At 40.1% G+C, this 20,431-nt stretch overlaps 1 protein-coding gene across 2 annotated transcripts in view; it reads left to right on the top strand.

Annotated features, from left to right (window-relative positions):
- The window catches only part of Napb (NSF attachment protein beta), a 39,216-nt gene extending 20,389 nt beyond the window's left edge, over window positions 1-18,827 (top strand). The window contains exons 4-11 of one of the 2 annotated variants that reach the window (XM_042666486.1): window positions 1,824-1,870; window positions 2,018-2,095; window positions 8,145-8,200; window positions 8,373-8,457; window positions 16,226-16,330; window positions 17,491-17,559; window positions 17,929-17,979; window positions 18,577-18,827. In XM_042666486.1, the coding sequence (XP_042522420.1) occupies window positions 1,824-1,870; window positions 2,018-2,095; window positions 8,145-8,200; window positions 8,373-8,457; window positions 16,226-16,330; window positions 17,491-17,559; window positions 17,929-17,979; window positions 18,577-18,687 (602 nt within the window). In that variant the 3' untranslated portion in view covers window positions 18,688-18,827. The remainder of the gene's footprint in view (window positions 1-1,823; window positions 1,871-2,017; window positions 2,096-8,144; window positions 8,201-8,372; window positions 8,458-16,225; window positions 16,331-17,490; window positions 17,560-17,928; window positions 17,980-18,576) is intronic. The other variant, XM_042666488.1, reaches the window with a different exon arrangement.
- Window positions 18,828-20,431: the final 1,604 nt, after the last annotated feature.

Here is a 20,431-nt window from a genome sequence, read left to right as displayed (position 1 = left end):
CCTCACATTTGCTAGGCAGGTGCTGTCTCGCTTGATCTATGTCCCCAGTGTTTTTTGCTTTATTTCTCAGGAAAAGTCTTGCTTCCCCCAACTCCTTACCCAGACTGAGACAGTCCCATCTACAGTCTCTGCATAGTTGGGGTCACAGGTATATGTTACCACGCCCAGCTTATTGATACAAGATCTCAACAAATGTTTGCCCAGGCTAGCCTTGAACCGGTGATCTTTCTGGTTTCCACTTTCATATAGCTGAGATTACAGGTTTAAGTCATCCTGCCTGTCCTCACTTTTAAGAAGTATTTTTCTAAAGTATCTTAAGGAGAAAAAAATAAAATTAGATATGTAAAGTGGTGAAAATTTAGAACTATCATTGTTTTCATTAGGTAATTTTACTTTGCAATTAAAAGTATTCATATCTTTTTCTCGCATTTATACATGAATACGTTTGAGTCTCCTATTTTTCTTTCTATTTTTGTTTGCTTCTAGCTCATTTTGTTTAACACGTAAGTCCCAATTTTTATGAATAAGTCATACAGAAATACGGTATTTCGAGGGCTTTTATATAAAGATTAATCACAGTTTTTTTTTCCTAAAGTGATAAATGATATAGTCCGTGTGAGAAGGAGATGTAGAATGGTATGGTTGTAGTGGATCAGTATTTTAGAACATGACGCGGGCAGTAAAATCCCTGCCTGCAAGCCTCAGGTAGAGGTGCCACCTATTATCCCAACATTCAGGAAACAAGCAGGACAGTGGACAGCTTGGACTCTACAGCAAGACCTTGTCTTTAAAAAAAATCCCTGGTTTCAAAGGCCCTTCATGACTTAATAAAATGTTCCCAAGGTTATTAAAGAACCCCATAAGACTGAATGATTACAATTTCAGAAAACAAGTATGTACACATAGAAATGCATCCAAAACATAGAAAGAAAAACCGATTCCTACATTTAACCGTGTGTCTGTAGAGTTAGAGGCAAATCATGTTTACTCTGGGGTGTTTTTTTTCCCTGTATTTTTAAAGGTGTAACAGTGAATTCATGTAGTTTATATAGTTTAAAGGGAAATTGCTTTTAATTGTTATTGTTGTAGATATCTTTCTAATTCTTAAGTAAAGCTTTGCCTCATTGTGCCTCTTTCAAACCAAAAGCAATTAACTTGGAGCTGTCCGTCATAGGCCAGCAGTATAAATACCTACTTGGTGACAGGAAATTTCTTGGCTTACTGTTTCAGGAAATTAATGTGATTAATTAACATGATCATTTATTAGATTTTTTTTCTTCCTTTTTTTGGATACATTAGTATACCACAAGTTAGCACCTTTGAACGTGTCTGAGCTGTCTAAACAAGCATCTCTATTGATTGCAGCCACGTAAATGGTAGAATCGATTGAACTGGCCTTTCTTATTAAGCAACACCATCTTCTAAAATTAATATATATTCACATGACATTAATGAACAATACATTTACTTCATGTATTAGCAGACATGGTGTATCAGTGTTGGTGACAATCCCCATAGTCTTGTTGTCTTTGTAACACAGTCTGCCTCCTTGGATGCAGTTTTCACTTTAAGGTTAAGAGCACTGAGCCAATTAATACTCCAGCCACATTTCCTTAAATCAGCCTTTAGCTGCTAGGAACAAAGCCATGCTCATGAACTTGGACTTGTGCATGATTTGTGTTTGCTTTATTAACTGACCTGCCCATCCTCCTACCCAAATTGTACCTCATTACCCTCTAATAACAGCCAAGAAGACAGGCTCACCTGAACCCTCTTTGACTGAATGGATTTTTCATTGTTTTTCTTAAATGCCTACGCTTCAGAGGCTATCAACTGCTTAAATGCAGCCATCGACATTTACACAGACATGGTAAGATGTTGCTTTGCTTGAGTGGCTATGGGGTGGAATCCCTAACATGGCTTAGAGTCATTATGTTTGATTGTTTTTCTGTTTCAAAACTCTGCTTGGCATTCACATAGGTAAAACATATGTCTGACTCTGGATTTTTCCTCCTAGGGAAGGTTTACAATTGCAGCGAAGCACCACATCACTATTGCTGAGATCTATGAGACTGAGCTCGTGGACATCGAGAAGGTAAGTGTGGGACACAGCTCTGCAAGTGGCAAAGAAAGTGGAAGGAAGACTCCAGGGGCCTTCCCTGTCTTCAGTGATTGAATGCTTGCAGTATCATGGGGGTCTCCTGAGACTTCTGGGAGTGGCTGGCTGGGTAGTAGGGGTGCTTTGCTGGAATGAGTGTTTAAGACAAGATAGCTGTTGAGACTTAACCAAATTCAGCCACTGTTTGTACACTAATTCATATCAGAACATTAGTATGACCAAAGTAATTTTCAGTCATGTAGTGAAGGTCTCTTGAGGCTCTGGGAAGACGGTGAAGCACCTCTGGCGGTGCTGCTTTTCTGTCTGTGTGCCAGCGAAATGCAAGTCTGTCTGCAGCCCAGATTTGCTCCAAACTCCCGGTGAAACCCACCCACCTGCTCACCTTTCCACTTAGGTCCAACTGTCATCTCAAGGCCTTGGGGTAAGAGCTCAAGTGCCATACCCACCTCAATCTTCCCCCTCAAATGCCAGGCTACCATGTCTTTTCCCCACTCTTCATCCAACAGGTGAGCAGTTTCTGTGGGCTGTCCTCCTGCTCTTCAGTCTCAGCACTTCTCAGTTCCAGCTTCACTACATCACCATAGGAGCCTCCTACCTGGTCTCCTCACTTCCGTTCCCCCTGCCCATGCCAAGCCCTTCTGTAACTGAGAAACCAGCATGAACTTTGTGAATCCTGTGAAGATGCAGTTTCTGCATTGCTTCCAGCTCTTATTAGCACCACCTTTGCTCACAGGAGCAGAAGGAGCCATGTAATCAGCCTTTGTCACCCCACTGGATTGCTCCTCCCGCCCTGTCTATGCTCCTCATGCATCTCTGTATATCAGTTTTCCTTGCTGTCCCTTGTTCCTGCCACCATGGCTTCTTTGCTGCTTTGTACACATGCGAGATGGGCTCCTGCCCCTCCACTAGAGCTGAGGATCAAACTTGGGCCTTGCCAGGCAAGTGCTCTTCCACTGAGCTTAAATCCCCAACATCCACCCCCCAGGACCTTTGTTTGTTTGTTTTTGAGATAGACTCTCACTATGTGATCAAGGCTGCCCTAGAATTTGAAATCCTTCTGCCTCTGCCTCCCAAGTGCTGGGGTTACAGGTGTGCACCACACATCCATCTGTCTCTCTGCCCACTCAGCCACCTTACATGTCCGTATGGCTAACTTCACAACCTCCAAGTCCCAGTGGCTGACTTTTCCATGTTTCTCTTCATTGTATCACCTTTTCCCTGAGGCCTATAAGGGCTGTACAGTTAAATTCATAACCCACAGGATTATTTCTCCACCACACATGAATACCTCACTCATTTTTTCTCTAATCATGCAACATGTGTCACCTTTTATCATATGTTAGTATATACTTGCTCATTGTTCCTAGTATTTGTGTCCCTTGCCCTCTGCTGGATGTGGTGCCTGTGTCAGTAGAGAGATTTGCCCCCATTTCTCTGATAGGTACTAAGGTCCCAGAAGATAGGGGGCCCTAAATAAATTGCAACTGAATAAGCAGACCACATCCCCATTTCATATTTGAGGCAGCACTAAGTCTGGAGCCCCATGGTTAACATGGAGGCCCTTTTGACATGCTGACCACCACCTTTTGTTATTCAGCACAAAACGTGCTCCTACTCATCACACCCTACTCAATGTTTGTCCCTGTCCCATTGCCATGTCATGTCTTGCTGAGGAGACCGTGACCCGTGCCCTGGCATGTGCCTCTGAGATAACCTGAGATAACCTCTGGGGTTATCTGTGGATCCCGAGTAAAGGTAAAGGAGCCTGGAGCAGAACCCTCAGTTGTTCTCTGGTGTGGGCCTAGTGATGGAACACAAGGATACCGAGTTGGTGTGTCTGGGGTCTTTGCTTGGTCAGAGTGCCTGTGATGGGCATGTACCTTTATTGAGGTTGAGTGAGTCTTTCAGAGACAAACACTGCACCAATGTCTTCCTGGATTAGTTTTCTAGTTCATGACAATCAGAAGAGCACTTGGGTCCAGACCCCTCAGTGTCATGTCATTTCTGCCACCAGAGTATAATTATCTGTAACACAATGTTTTTTCCCTTTGATTTGTCAAAGCAGCTTCTAAAATACCCCTCACACAAAAAATAAATAAATAAAATAAAATAAAATACCCCTCATGTGGGCTGGGAAGGTGGCTCAGTGGTAGAGCGCTTGCCTTGCATGCCTGAGGCCTTGGGTTCGATTCCTCAGCACCACATAAGCAAAAAAAAAAAAAAAAGCCGGAAGTGGCACTGTGGCTCAAGTGGTAGAGCGCTAGCCTTGAGCTTAAGAGCTGAGGGACAGCTCCCAGGCCCAGAGTTCAGGCCCCACCACCAGACCCAAAAAATAAAATAAAATAAAATAAAATACCCCTCATGTTTCTGCCATTCTATGCTTTGCCAGTAGGTGGCACTATTTTCACTCCTGTGGTCTGTTCTGTTAAAGTTTTAGAAAGCATGGACCTGAAGTGGCAGTACATGCCTGTAATATTAGCACTCAAAAAGTAGAGGAAGGAAGATTTGGAGTTCGAGGTCAGCCTGACTATACAGTAAAACCAGCCTCAAAAATTTTTTTCAAGCATATTACTATACATATACACTTGGGTTAGCTCATTATGTTTCCTTATTTTGGGCTCCTGCATTATTTACAAACATCATTGCCATCTCTTTCCTTCTTCCAAAAAAAATGCGATCAATGGTATATGAAGCTTATGTTTGAAAAATCACTTTCACCAAGTTACCTTGTATCTGATTTATTACAAATAGATTGACTCTCTATTAATACTACCCAGAGCTTATTCCCTGATTCAGAGTTAAGCTATTGGTCAGTAAAGTGTGACATTTCATGAACTCAGTTTCTACTTTTAATTTCATGAGGTAAAATGGTAAACCCAGCCATATGAATCCTCTTTAGATGGTGTTTTTAAATGATCCAGGGGAGCTCTGACTCAATTTTCTTTTCAGCTGTTGAAGAGCATAATTTAAAACTGTCTACTAAAGCTAGGTTAGACATATATGACAGGCTGACCATTAGATCCTGTCTCAGAGCATTTGTTCTAAAAGCACTGTTCCCATGGAAGGGGTCTTTGAGGCTATTTCACCTACATAGCGGACTCTTAAGCATGAAAGCATCAGAAGCAGAGACAGCAGGTAGAGCAGAGCATTCGCCTGCTTGTGCCTGGAAGATTTCACCTCCTGTTAAGAGTCCATTGGACATTTAACCTCTTCCAGAAGAGGTTTTATAATCATTTACTCTACAGAATGATTTTTTGTTATGTTTTGCTTTTCAAAAATTTTACTGTGTTTGATTACAATGGGAAACTATACTACATACTTCAGAGCAGGAGAACAGTTCAAAGAAGGGGTTGTTTTGTGGTGGGGAGAGCAGGGACTTGTGTATGTTAATAAGTATACTCTACCACTGAGGTACATCTTTAGCCCCAAGAAGGGTTTTTTGTTGTTGTTTCTTAAGTAACCATCAATACATTGAAAAGCATTTTTTCCTAACATTCCAAATTAATCAAAATATTGGCAGTAGTTCAGTAGGGGGCTTTTCATTTGTGGTGTTGTTTATGTTTATTCACTCAGCACCTACCCTATGCTAGGCATTATAAACTAGGCTCAGGGCTGTAGTGGTGAGCAGCAGTTCTGGAATCTGCCCTTATAGAGCCTGCGTTTCAGTAGGAGAAGATGCACATTGTCAGGTAAAAATAATTTGCATATTAATTAGGATAGACTTAAGTGAACCCGATCTTTCCAAAACAGTAAACATGTCCGTTGTTTTTTATTTTTTTTATAAAAGTGTGCAAAGTTGAATGGTGTAGGTACTCCGCACTACAGAAGGCTCTTCTGCCTTCTTCCTGTGACGTCAGAGATGGTGCTGCTCTGGTGGCTATTGCTACTGTCTATGTACTGTCTACAGGCCAACCCTTATTTGCTTCTAGTCCATTCCTTGTGGCAGGAAACAAAGCCCTAAATGGTATTCTGACATAGTTTCCAAGCCTTTTATTTACTGTTTTCTTGAGCCTGTGCCTAGTACCTTTAATCTGATCTTTGTATGCTGCTAGCTCTCTCTGGGGCTTATTGAGAAACTTCTGTAATTTAAAGCAAGGGCCTACCAACCTTGTATCTTTGTGCCTGCAAGCTAAGAATAGTTTTTGCATTGTTTTTTTTCACTTAGAGAAAAAGCATTTTGTGACACATAAAAATAATGTGAAGGCTGGGAAGGTGGCTCAGTGGTAGAGCGCTTGCCTTGCATGCATGAGGCCCTGGGTTCGATTCCTCAGCACCACATAAGCAATAATAATAATAATAATAATGTGAAATTGAAATGTCATTGTTCAAGAATAAAGTATCCTTATATGCAGCCATAATCATTTTTGTGTTCATGGCCATACTATCGGGGACTGCACTGCCACAGAGATGATTTGACTCACAAGATCCAAGATACTTATTATCTGACCTGTTGCAGAAGTTTTCCAGATTTCTGGCGTAAAGCATTTGCAGACTTACTTACCTCTTCCCATGTGGGATATAGCAGTCACTGTTTTTTTCCAATTTTATGAGACCCTTATCTCTAGATGTGGCCTATTGCCTTTCATACCTGCTTGCAAACCAGCTAATCCCTTCCAGCATTCATTCCCCATAAAATGTAGCTGGAAACAGAAATATACTCATGCAGCTCTTCTCAGCTGCTTTGCACAGTTCCAGCTCCAGCAGCTATGTGTTCTACCTTGTCCTATTGCTTGGTTTCCCTGAACCTCTGTGGTTTTGAGAGCAGTCAGTGCTGCAGGTCTAGCAGTGCTTCACTCCTTTCTGAAATACCATCTGGTGTAGCTGTTGTGCATTTATAGTGGTAGGTACACTAGGATTAGGTTACATTCTGACCTTTGAGGTTATTTAGAAGGCAGGCTGAGATTATTTAGAAATCTGTGACTTCCAATATTACACTAGAGTTGGTTATTGCCATTCTAGCTTATGGGAATCGTCAGAAATCTGAAGAATAGTGTAGAGTAAGATGTGTGTGTATCCCCAGCCTGAAAATGGCTGTTTATATTCCATGAAAAAGAACTAGCCACCTGACCACCTTTACCACAGTGGAGGCTAGGAAGATGGTATAACTGGGTGTTTGCTGTGGGGAAGAAAAAAAAAATTTGATTAATAGGGAGCATTCTAGCACTATAGGTTTACAGAGGTATATGCTTTCCCTGTATTTACTAAATAAAGTAGGCCAAGTTGTGGAAGATGACTGCTAGAATAGGGTTGAGTTCTAGAAGAAATATATACACATGGACTGGGAAGGTGGCTCAGTGGTAGAGTGCTTGCCTTGCATGCATGAGGCCCTGGGTTCGATTCCTCAGCAACACATAAACAGAAAAAGCCAGAAGTGGCTCAAGTGGTAGAGCGGTGGCCTTGAGCTGAAGAGCTGAGGGACAGTATCCAGGCCCAAAGTTCAGGCCCTATGACCGACAAAAAAATAAAGAGCTGGGCACCAGTGACTCACACTGTAATCCTAGCTACTCAGGAGGCTGAGATCTTAGGATCACAGTTCAAAGCCAGCCCGGATAGGAAACTCCATGAGAATTTTACCTCCAATAAACCTCTAGAAAACCAGAAGTGGCGCTGTGGCTCAAGCAGTAGAGTGCTTGCCTTGAGCTGAAGAGCACAGGGAAAGCACCCAGGCCCTGAGTTCAAGCCCCACAACCAACCGAAAAAAAAAAAAAAGAAAAAGAAATAAAGAAATAGCTGCACAAATGTAATGGCTTATTTTGACAGTACTGACTGAGGATTGAACTCCAAGCCTCATACTCACTAGGCAAGAGCTTTACTGTTTGATCCATGTCTCATCCTTTTGCTTTTGTTTAGTTTGTTTTTCAGATAGGGTCTTGGTCTTTGAGGGCAGCCTTAAAGGAAAACCTCCTTCCTCCATCTCCCAAATAGTTAGAATTATAGGCTTGAACAACCACACTGGGCTATAAACATAGTTTTAAATGCAGCTCTTCAAATGAACTGTTTGTGAATGAAGTGTATTTATTTTCAGGCTATTGCACATTATGAACAATCTGCTGATTATTACAAAGGAGAAGAGTCTAACAGGCAAGTATTCATGTTTTTAATATTAATAAATGAGTTTTAGTATGGTGATAAAAGACAAGTCATCTGTTTTTGTACCAAATGCAAATATCCTCATGTACCTGGGATCCATGAACAGTCGTCTCTTATTTTTCATGTGGGTTGTTGCTTACTCTGCTCTGGTCCTTAATTTTAGCTCAGCTAACAAGTGTCTGCTGAAGGTGGCAGCCTACGCCGCACAACTGGAGCAGTACCAGAAAGCCATTGAAATCTACGAGCAGGTGAGGGTACTGCTATCCCCTCAGCTAGAAACCAGATGGTTCTTTCATGTTCAGTGCTTTATTTAACTTTTTTTAATTGAGAGAATACACACTTCATGTAGTTCATCTTTCTAGTGAGTAAGCTCAGTGGCCGTTATTATATTCATTAAGTCATGTCCACTACCTAATTCTACGACATTTTCATCACTCCCCACAAAAGCCCACTGCTCCATTCCCCTTTCCTCCCAGACCCTGAAAACCAACCTGTTTTCTGTCTCTGTGGATTTTCCCATTCCTAAACCTTAAATATATGTGAAATCATGCAACATGTGTCCTGTGTGATTGGATTCTTTAATGTGACATTTTCAAGGTTCATTAGTACTGTGAGTGTATCAGTACTTTGTTGCTTTTCAAATAATACCCATCATATATTCATCATAAATTGATGACATTTAGAGCTATAAAGAATACTATTAGGAACATTTGCATTTAGATTTTTATAAGGATGCGTTTTCTGTTCTCATTATTCTATGCTTTGGGATGGAATTGTAACTGCTGGGCCTATGTGGGAAGCCCCGTATTGCTGTTTTAAGGAACCATTATACTCCCGTGCTGCATCATTTAGCATTTCTACAAGCCATATACAATCCTCCAGTTTCTGTACATCCTCACCAACACTTGCTTTATTTTTTATATTAATTTCATATTAATTTGATATTAATGAGCGTGAAGTGTTGTCATTGCAGTTTTGGTTTGGATTTCTCAATGATTAGTGATACATCTTTTCATGTATTTATGGATCAGTTTCTTCTTCTTTAGAGAAATACCCATCCAAGTCCTCTGCCAATCTTTTTTTTTTTTTTTTTTTTGGTTGTGGGGCTTGAACTCTGGGCCTGAGCGCTATCCCTCAGCTCTTCAGCTCAAGGCGAGCGCTCTACCACTTGAGCTACAGTGCCACTTCCGGTTTTCTGGTAGTTTATTGGAAATAAGAGTTTCACGGATTTCCCTGCCTGGACTGGCTTTGAACCTCGATCCTCAGATCTCAGCCTCCTGAGTAGCTAGGATTACAGGCATGAGCCACCGGCGCCCGGTGTCTGCCAATCTTTTAATTGGTTTTTCTCTTTTTGTTGTAGAACTGTAGGCACTTTCTATATATTCTGGATATTAACCCCTATCAGATTTATTATTGGCAAATATTTTCTCTTTGCATAGGTTGTCTTTTTCACGCTTTTGGTAATGAGTCCTCTCTTAGTTTCTAATTGAGTTGTTTTTCAGTGTTGAGTTTTAAGATTGCTTTATCTTTAATATTAGTCCCTTATCAGATAAGTGATTTGGAAATAATTCCTCACATTCTTTGGGTTTCCTTTATATTCTATTATCATGTCCTTTGCCTGACAAACATTTTTAAGTTTCCTGAAGTCCAGTTTGTTTTTATCATCTGTTTTCTTTGCCTTTGGTGTGATATCCAAGAAAACGGCCAAATCAAATGTTATAAAACTCTCGCCCTATGATTTATTCTATGAGCTTTTTAGTGTTAGCTCTTAGGCTTGTCTTTATTACATTTTGAATTATTTTATTTATGTGCATATTAGATAAGCATACAGCTTCATTCTCTTGCATGTAGAAACCCAGTTTACCTCACTTTGTTTGTTGAATAGACTATTTTCTGCTGAATGGTCCTGAGCTCCTTACTGAAACCCAACCTATAAGGGCTTGTTTCCAGGTTTTCTACTCCATTGGTCTGATTATCTTTGTACTTTTTGTCATTGTATCTTTATAGAAATGGTGACATCAAGAACTTACTTACAATTTTTTCTTTTTTCTCAAGATTGTTTGAGCTAGACTTTATCTTAACATTTCCACACAGATTTTCAAATCAGTTTGCTAATCTCTCCAAAGAAGTCATCTTGCATTTTAATAGTACTTCTGAATGTGTAGTTAAAGAGTATACTAAAGGTGGGGCAGTAGTCCAAGTAGATTGGTTGCCTGTCTGAAAATAGAAAAATAAAACCTATTGCAATTGTTTTAGAAAGGAGGGGATAAGGAAGAGTGATAAGATAGGAGAAAGTTGATTGAAATACAGTGTAAACATGCATGGAAATGTCACAATGATATCTGCTCCTGACTGATTACCGTATACTAGTTTTTAAAAAAGAGTTTATTAGGGTTTTCTAGAGAAACAGAGCCAATACGGATGTATGTGTGCATGCATGTGCACAGTGCATAGAGAAAGGAGAGGGAAAGATGAGTATAAGGAGTTGACTCTCTTGGTGGAGGCTGATGAGGCCCATTGTCTTGAGTCAGCAAGCTAAGGATCAAGATCAGATGGTGTTAGTTCCAGTCCAAGTCTGTGTCTAAGTCCAAAAGCAGGAGAAGACCAGTGTTTCAACTCTAGGCCAGTCAGGCATTGAATATTAATTGTTCTTTTTGTTGTTGCTGTTGGTCATGGGGCTTGAACTCTGAGCCTGGGCACTGTCCCTGAGCTCTTCAGCTCAAGGTGAGCATTCTACCACTTGAGCCACAGCACCACTTTTGGTCTTCTGGTGGTTAATTGGAGATAAGAGTCTCATGGAGGGCTGGGAAGTTGGCTCAGTGGTAGAGTGCTTGCCTTGCATGCTTACCGCCCTGGGTTCGATTCCTCAGCACCACATAAGCAGAAGGAAAAAAAAAAAGCCGGAAGTGGCGCTGTGGCTCAAGTGGTAGAGTGCTAGCCTTGAGCTGAAGAGCTGAGGGACAGCGCCCAGACCCAGAGTTTAGGCCCCATGACCAGACCCTCCCCCCCCCAAAAAAAAGAAAAATAGAGTCTCATGGAGTTTCCTGCTCGGGCTGTCTTTGAGCCGCAATCCTCAGATCTCAGCCTCCTGAGTAGCTAGGATCACAGGTATGAGCCACTGGCACCCAGCTGAATTGTTCTTTACTTACCCTCTGTTTTATGTAGTCAGTAGATTAAGTAGAACCATCTACTTTAGGGAGTATAATCTGCTTTATGCATTCTGCTGATTCTGATGTTAATCTTATCTAGAATACATCCAGAATAAATTTTGACTAGTAACTGTCTTACAGATTTGTTCAGGGTTATTTTATGGTTCAGAATATAGTCTGTGTTGGTATGTGTTTTGAGGTACTGCTATTGTAGGGTGGTCTGGTTTGTTGTTGTGGCTGTGGTTGTCCAGGTCCTGAGACTTGAAGTCAGATCCTGGGCACTGTCCCTGAGCTTTTTTGCTCAAAGCTAGCACTCTACCACTTTAACCACAGCTCCACTTCCAGCTATTTTGATGGTTAATTGGAATTAAGAATATCCTGCCTCAACTGACTTCAGACATGATCCTCAGATCTTAGCCTCTTGAGTAGCTAGGATTACAGGCATAAGCCACCAATGCTTTGTGTTGGTCTGTTCTCTTCGATGTTGCTTCGAGCTGTTGTGTTATAGAATATTGGGTTCTATATTCTTGCTTATTTCCTGTCTAGTCCTCACTATAAGAGCTGTATTTTGAAGTTTCCAGCTGTCATTGTAGCTTGTTCATCTTTTCTTTCATTCTGTCAGTCTTTGCTTCTCATATGTTATAGCACTAGAACACTGCTCTTAGTCTGTTGACCTTTTTAATATTACTTAATATACCTCATGGTGTTTGATAATTGTGTTTGCTTTGAAGTTATCTACTTACTGGTCTCTTGTACTTTCTTTTGATTAATGTTTATATATGTATATATATGTATATCTTTCTATCTTTTTTAAGTCTGCCTATATCATAGTTGAAGAAAACTTCCTGAGTTTCTTACAGTTGATTATATTTTAAAATCTATCTGGGGCTGGGAATGTGGCTTAGTGGTAGAGTGCTTGCCTAGCATGCATGAAGCCCTGAGTTCGATTCCTCAGTAGCATATAACAGAAAAAGCCAGAAGTGGTGCTGTGGCTCAGTGGTAGAGTGCTAACCTTGAGAAAAAGAAGCTCAGGGACAGTGTCCAGTCCCTGAGCTCAAGCCCCAGGACTGGGAAAATAAATAAATAATAATAAAATCTATCCTATCAATGTCCCTTTTAACCAGTGAATTTAGATTATACATGAATTTAACAGATAGAAGGAACCCACTTGTCTCTTGGAGAACAGGCAGGAGTTACACATTGCTAGAGTACAGCTAAATACTATTATAATACTGTTAATGGTTTATGTAAACACCCTCTTGAAAGTTTATTTTTCATTTAAATGTGCTAAATGTTGAATGTTAGGAGATGGGGAGATTTAACTATCTCACTAACAACCATTAGACCCTTTCCCCAAGTCCCTGGCTACCCTGAGCCAGCCAGGCAGCTGGACTGTCATCATGCTAGCACCCAAACCACACTGCCCAGCAAGTACCTTGAACTGGACTTTCTGCCACCACAATCTTCAGAGCTATTCCTACCCAAACCAGAGGGATTAACTTCCTGGTGGCCCAAAAGAAGATCTAAGAATGATACGGACATTTGCATGAAGGGACTGCCATGCTTGGTGCAGACATCCCTTCTGGCCTTATATGCTGGTTGTGAACATCTAAAAGACACCCTCTGGTAACTGGCCCCTGGTGTTGCTGCAGCAGATCCAGTAGCCTTCTCTTGAGTGGCCCGCCTTGTCTACACTTCTGAGTCTCATCACTTGTAGAGCAGCTGAGCCAGGAAGATGAAGAGAAGAGCAGCAGCAGCATCTGCAGGGCAGTGAGAGCCATAGGCAGGAAGGGCATTGGGCCAATAGCTGGTAACACTAGAATCAGTTTGTGTTGGCAAGAGTGGCAGCAAGGGGACTTCTGGAGCATCGGGGATCTTCAACATGTAACTTTAGGCAGGTGGTGGCTGGCAGGGCCTGCATGTAGGGTGCTGCAGAGGAAAATGGGGGAGGTTGCAGCAGCAGCAGGATGAAGAGCCTTCCTCCAAGTGAAGTAGACACAACGTCAAGAGATATATAACACTTTGAACCTCAGAACCAAACCCAGAGACCCAGAAGTCAAGCCCTGCCCTAGGTGTCAAAGGCTTTGGGCTGTCCGTTATTGCCTGCTGTCACCCATTGCTGCGGCTTGCAAACATCTATTAGGGCCTAGAATAACTGGAGGACTTTCTCCTGTCTACATACAGTTTCTGTCTGGCCAAAAATGGGGATTCCAACTAGCTGATTTCTGATACATGTAATTACTGATGTGTTAGAGTTTAATTCTGCTGTTGTATGTTTTGCTTTCTACCTTTGCTGGATTTTGGTTTGTTTGTTTCTCTGTTTTCTTTTTCCTGGCTTCTTGAGGGGTTACTTGGCTTGATGTGGTGCTTTGGAATGTATTTCTTTGAATAGCTCTTTTCAGTGTTCGAGGATATTATGTTTACATAGCTGATGACAGACTAATGATATCACCATTTTAATCAGTTCCAGCGAAATACAGAACTGCTGACTCATTTTAAGTTCTCTAATTACCCTTCTTCAATATATAATTATCTTAAATATTTCCTGTGTATACATTTAGAACCACAACTGTCTGTGATAGAATTTTGCTTTAACCATGGAACATAGTTTTACAAATTCAAGAGAAGGAAAGTCTGCTGTATTACTTTTTTTATTTATTTTTATTTTTTTACCAGTCGTAGGGTCTGAACTCTGGGCCTCAGCTCTACATTGTTTAGCTTACTATTTTTCCTTTGCTCCTGCTGTTCTAGGGACTCTTCTTTTAAAATTGTTTCTTTACTATTTAGAGAACATACTTTTGTCATTGTTTAAGGGTAAGTCTCCTGGCAACACATTTTCTTGTTTTTATCTGGGAGTATCTTGACTTCCTTTTCATTTCTGAAACATCCTTTCACTGGATGTAGAACTCTGGATTAATAGTTTTTTCTACATATTTTGAACATGTGCAGTCTGTAGCTTCCTTGGTCTATGATGAGCAATCTATTGATACCTAGATTTCTTTTCCCACATAGGCTAGTATTTTTCTGAAGCTTTTCTGATGTTTTCCTTAATTATAATATGGTTCAGGATGAATGCCTTGGCTTTTATCCTGTTGCAACCTGTAGGTTTATGTTTCCTGCCAAATTTGAGAAGTTTTTGGTGATAATTTCTTCAAGTACTTTTTAGCCTTTCTCTCTTTGACCTGTCTTTCTAGGACTCAAACACAAATGTTATACCTTGTCTTAGTTGCATGGGCACACAGTGCTCTATTTGCTTATTTATTTTGTCTTTTTTCTTTGTTGTTCAGTCTGATTTCTGTTCTTCTGCCTTGCAATTCTTTGATCCCTTCCCTTTACCAATCCATTCTGCCATTGAACTCAGCCAGTTTATGTACGTTAGTTATTGTGAACTTTAGTTCTGTAATCTCCATGTTTGCTTGATATCTTCTAGGGTATTTTCCTGTGACATTTTTTTCTTTGTTGATATTTTTCTTTTTTTTTTCTTCTTTCTTTTTCTTTTTTGGTGTGGGTAACCTAACCTAGAGTTTTATTCATTGTAGTCAAATATGTCACCATTGCAAAATATAGCAGTCCTGATGCTTGCCTGCCTGCCTTCCCTCCTTTCCTTCCTTCCTTCCTTCCTTCCTTCCTTCCTTCCTTCCTTCCTTCCTTCCTTCTTTCCCTCCTTCTTTGCTTGCTTGCTTCTTTCTTCCTTCTCCCTTCTTCCTTCTTCCTTTCTTCCTTTAAGACATTTTTGTAATTTCTGCTGAAGCATTTGGTCATGAGGGCTTCTTTAAAAATCTTTATTAGGTTTCTAACATTTCTGTTATTTGCAAATCGTCTATTGTCTCTTTGTATTCTGCTTCAAATCTGCCTTGTTTTTAGTATTACAAATGGTTTTCACTTGAAAACAGCATTGTCCTATTATTAGAAGGCTTGATACCTTATTTAAACTTCTTATTCAGCTAGAATCCTTTGATTCCCCTCTGCCTAGGGAATGGAGTGGGGGCAGTGGGAATGCTGGTAAAGTTAGAAGTTCAGGCTTCCCACTAGACCCTCATGAGCAGAGGTGGGTGGTATCTCTACTCCCTGTCAAGTCTCTGCTAACACCATGTTAGAGTAGTGATTGTAACCATTTGGTAATGGAAATCTTCACCCTTGGTAGCTTTCTGTTGCCACTCTAGCTGGGAAATGGAAAGACCTAGCATTCCCTGGGCTGGAGTAGAGCTGTTAATTGTCTAAGCACTGCTCTTGCTACTCTGCCCCTTTCCCGGTCCTTTGGCTAGAGAGAACAAACTTTTGCCTTATCTCTTCTGATCCATGCCCGCTAGCATTCTGTGTCACTAATTCTGTATGAGGAATTTAGAAAGGATAAAGAAGATATTGTTATCTTAAATTGAAACCCCTTTGTACAACTACTTACAGATAATTTTTTTTAAATGAAACTGAACAAAATTAAAAAGAACAAAGAAAAACTAGGCAATAAAAGAAGGAGGAGGAGAGAAGAAGGAAGAAGAGGGAGGGAGGAGGAAGAAGAAAGAAGGGAAGCCCAGTAGCCCTCACCATCATGTTTTCCCTGTTTCTCAGGCTTCTCATTGGTTGACCCCATCTGTTTACCTTTCACAGAGGTTTGCTTTGAATATGATGAGCAGAACTTTCCCCTGTATTTAGCAAGGAGGAGGAAAATATACCTTCTCCCTCTTCCTGGAAGCAGGTTTTCGGAATCATTTTTAACAGGCTTCCACTTGATACATGGTATTGAGTTAAAAGAATATATTCCATAGCTGACCCAATGCAAGTGTAAGTAAGTATTTTCTAAAGGGTAATGAATGAGCAGGGAATTATTTTGCCTAATATGTTTTTCAACTTAACTCTTTTCTATACCTAGGTGGGGGCTAACACTATGGATAATCCTTTGTTGAAGTACAGTGCAAAGGATTACTTCTTCAAAGCAGCCCTGTGTCACTTCATAGTAGATGAGTTGAATGCCAAGGTAAGGAGGCCTGTGCTCATTTTCTGGTGTACATCTTAAGAACAAATATCACAAATACATGTTTTGTCATTCCTCCTCCCCCTCCTTCTCCTTCTCCTCCTCCTCCTTCTCCTGATCCCAGAGCCAGGGCCTAGGCACTGTCCCTGAACCTCTTTATGCTCAAGGCTAGCACTCTACCACTTGAGCCACAGTGCCACTTTGGGCTTTTTCTGACTAGTTTATTGGAGATAAGGGTTTCATGGACTCTTCTGCCTAGGCTGCCTTTGAACCATGATCATCAGATCTCAGCCTCCTGAGTAACTAGGATAACAGGCATGAGCTACAAGTGCCCTGCTCGTTTGGTCATTCTTGATGTCATTCATATACATGGTAGTGTCAGAACTGGAAACATTAAAAAAATGTGACATGTCCCAGTTGGAATTTTGTAATAACTACAGATTTTTCCTTTAGTAGTTGCTTTAAAGATGTTAGCAAACTAAGAGAGGGCAGGAAAGGTACAATAATTATTTTGTTTTGTTTTTGTTTTGTATTGTCTCTCTACAGAGTCTTTCAGAGGGTCTCTTTGTATCCCAGGTTGGCTTTAAACATATCCTCTTGCCTGAACCTCCCAGTGCTGGGATTATAGACATGTATCACTTTGCCTGGCTAGACTAATACCTTCTTTGTTTTAATTTAAAAGAAAAAAAACCTTGGCAGCATAGCTAGATTGTAGTTGGAAGACAAGTTTCTGGGCACTGGGAAGCTTTGGTGTTGCCAGTGTCTAAAAAGCCATAAAAAAATAAAAAAACTAAGTCCAAAAGAAAAGTGTTTTAGAATGCTTTGATTTATTTGATATTTGGGAAGAGTTTGATATTAGGGAAGAGTTTCTCCATTTAACAGATAAATTACAGCTATATGGCAATGGCTTTTTAAGAACTAAATTTTATTTGCAGTGTCATCTTCAGATGACATCTTTAGAATCTGATTCTAAAAATCAGTTTAGAAATTTCTTCTTAATTGAAATTAAATGTTCAAAAATGTGTTGGTCCTGCCATTGAGTTTAGTAGCATACTTAAACACTTACAGATAGTGATATGTATTCTGAAGTTAATAGAAAGTTGAATATTTTCATTTCCTCTTATAGTTAAATATGATGTTGACTAGTTGTGTTCCTTCCTCAGCTTGCTCTTGAGAAGTATGAGGAAATGTTTCCAGCATTTACTGATTCAAGAGAATGTAAATTACTGAAAGTAAGTAGAATTGAACTTCAAAGAAAAATGCCTATCAGGTGACCACGCCTCAGTGGTTATACAGTGTGTTTTAATCAATGGGTCTGCCAACTGAGGGGATCCAGTCTTTGTCTGCTTGTTTGTTGTAGGTGTTCAAAGGCCAAAAGGGTCAGGGACATGAGCACCATGTTTTGAACAGGCAGTTCAGAAATACTAGTACGAACAGTAGACCCTTGAGTAGGATAATGTGAATTTTTCCCCAGTTTTATGAGATACTTAGCAATATCAATTAACGTGATACTAGGCTGTCTCTATGTTTAAAGAATTCACTCAGACATAACTCTTTGGCCTTAATCAAAATATTTTTTCTTTTTTTTTTTAATGCTGCAGAAACTTCTAGAAGCTCATGAAGAACAGAACAGTGAAGCTTACACTGAAGCAGTAAGTTAAACTTTCTGGGATATGTTATATTTTTTTCCAAGGCTTAAGTTTCAGAAACTTCTTTCATTTTCTCACAGGGTAAATCCTAAACATTTAGTTATTCTGGCATAGCATTGTGTCATTCAGTTGTATTTTCCATTCAGGGTCATGTTTTAGATATCAAATCAGAGTAGCTTTTTATTAAAATGTATAAGGATTTCTGCTTCCTGCCTCCTAATTGTTCCATTATATCTTACCATATTCAGTACATTGTAGTTTTCCATATTCCTTCCTAGTCTTATGCTGTATTGAATTTCCTCTGCCTCACTAGATGCAAATTTTAATTGTCATAACAGAACTGAATTTTTGTTGTGCACTTTTAACTTATAGAATGATATTAAAAGCACAGAAACCCATCACAACTAACATCAAAATAGTCAGCAGATCATGAAAAGCAGAAATTTTTAAAGAAGACAGGCATAAAGATAGGTCTAAATAATTTCTAATCAAGAATTTGATGGATATTGCTGTAAAATATTTCACACAGTTGGGGTCACTGTTGTTTCTTGTTATAATATATTTCCTTGGAATATAATTTGTTCCTCTTTCCCTTATTAGGTGAAGGAATTTGACTCAATATCACGGTTGGATCAGTGGCTAACCACCATGTTGCTTCGTATCAAAAAGTCCATCCAAGGGGATGGAGAAGGAGATGGAGACTTAAAGTGAAATGTTTCTGTCCTTGTGGCATGCAGCTAATAATGTCTCTTTAGTTTTGTCTTAGGGCCACTGGATCTTTATGAGATGCCCATTTAATGGCTTAATTTTGTTGCATATGAGCCACACAACCCATGTACTGTCCAAGTGCGTGTGCACCACATCTGTGTCACTGTGAAGCAGTTGAAAGGGACGTTTGTCAGGCTTATCAGAGTCCCCAGAGTTTTCTGAGTACTTTCAAATCATATCCTTGTTCTTCTGATACTGAAATAGCCCATGTTTAATGTTGCCACTTTTTTTTTCAATGTTCTTCCTCTTGAATTCTAAATCTTGACCCATTATTTTTCATAGATGCTTTGCAGAGACCCTGTACATTGGCATCTGGATATATTCTTTAAGTGTGTGTGTTTAGTTCAGAGTGATTGCCAACTATGAGTGTAGAATTTCATTGGAAATTATTTTTGTTCTTCTGTGATTATTTTGATGGTGCTAGTGACAAATTTGCTTGCTTTTTGTACTATTCTCCATGTTCACGTGTACATGGAAATTTGAGAACTGTTGGGATCCATTAGAATAACTTGCATTTTGAGGAAAACAAGCTTCCTGGCAGTATGTGCTTCTTTTGTTGATGAATGTCAAAATGGATTGCATTGATTTGTATGTAAACACACACAGGTAAGATTTGCAAGGAGCAGAACTTTCCCTTTCCTAGAGAAAGTTTCCATTTGGAGTTAGAGTGGAAATCCCTTTATATTGGCACCACAGTGTTTGGCATGTCCCAATGTAACTTTCAGTCCTTTCTAAATTGTACTGCTGTCGTTAGTGACAGATAATGAAAATTTCTGTTGTGTCTGGTGGTAAGTAGCACTGGAATGTAGTCTTTACTTTTGGAAGGCTGTGGATTAGAATCTGTAGGATATTGTCATGCAGTGTCAGGTTAAGGGCTGAGTGAAGATGGTTTGAGGACTAGTAAGAAAGTCAAGTTCATCTGGGGTAAAGGACAATAGAAGGAAACAAAGTGAAAAGACCCTGGGAGGGCAGATGTTAGAGGTGTATCAGATGTGGTGAGCACTCACTGGCCCAGTCAAGGTATAACAGTAGTGTGCCGGAGACCTTGGAGAAGCAAGCATCTCAGTGATGTCAGTTTAACTGGTAGGGTAAAGGGGTTAAGCCCGGGAATCTGCTGAGGGTTCCATTTCCCTTCAAAGTTTTGGCCTTCTTAATTGAAAGCCAGACATCACTGAAGGTTAGTTTTTAAATGGAGCCCAATTGATCCCTCCTGACTCTTACTAAAATATCATATTTTAAAATGAGTTTTACTTACTATATTATACCACTAGCTATACATATTTGTAAAAACAAGACATTTGAAAACTAGCTAGCCAGTGTGCTGTCACCACTAGTTCACCAAATTTGTTTGCACTGTGATGTAATGTTCAAGCCAATTGCTGGTAGCTCATGCCTATAATCCTAGCTGTTCAGGAGGCTGAGAACTAAGCATAGTAGTTTGAAGCCAGCCTGGGAAGGAAAGTCCATGAGACTTTTATCTTCAGTTAACCACCAAAAAGCCACAAGTGGAGTTGTAAACTCAAATGGTAAAGCACTAGTGTTGAATAAAGAAAGTAGAGGGCAGTGCCCAGGCCCTGAGTTCAAGCCCTAGTACTGGCACACACATACACACACACATGCTCACACACATGCATGTGCACACACACACAAATAATCTTCTGTTCTGACTATCTGAAGTAAAAACTAC

Source organism: Dipodomys spectabilis, unplaced genomic scaffold (assembly GCF_019054845.1).
Source record: "Dipodomys spectabilis isolate Male_0828 unplaced genomic scaffold, ASM1905484v1 ptg000365l, whole genome shotgun sequence".
NCBI lineage: Eukaryota > Metazoa > Chordata > Mammalia > Rodentia > Heteromyidae > Dipodomys > Dipodomys spectabilis.
The sequence above is the reverse complement of the archived record's forward strand: the minus strand, read 5'-3'. Positions and strand labels throughout refer to the sequence as shown.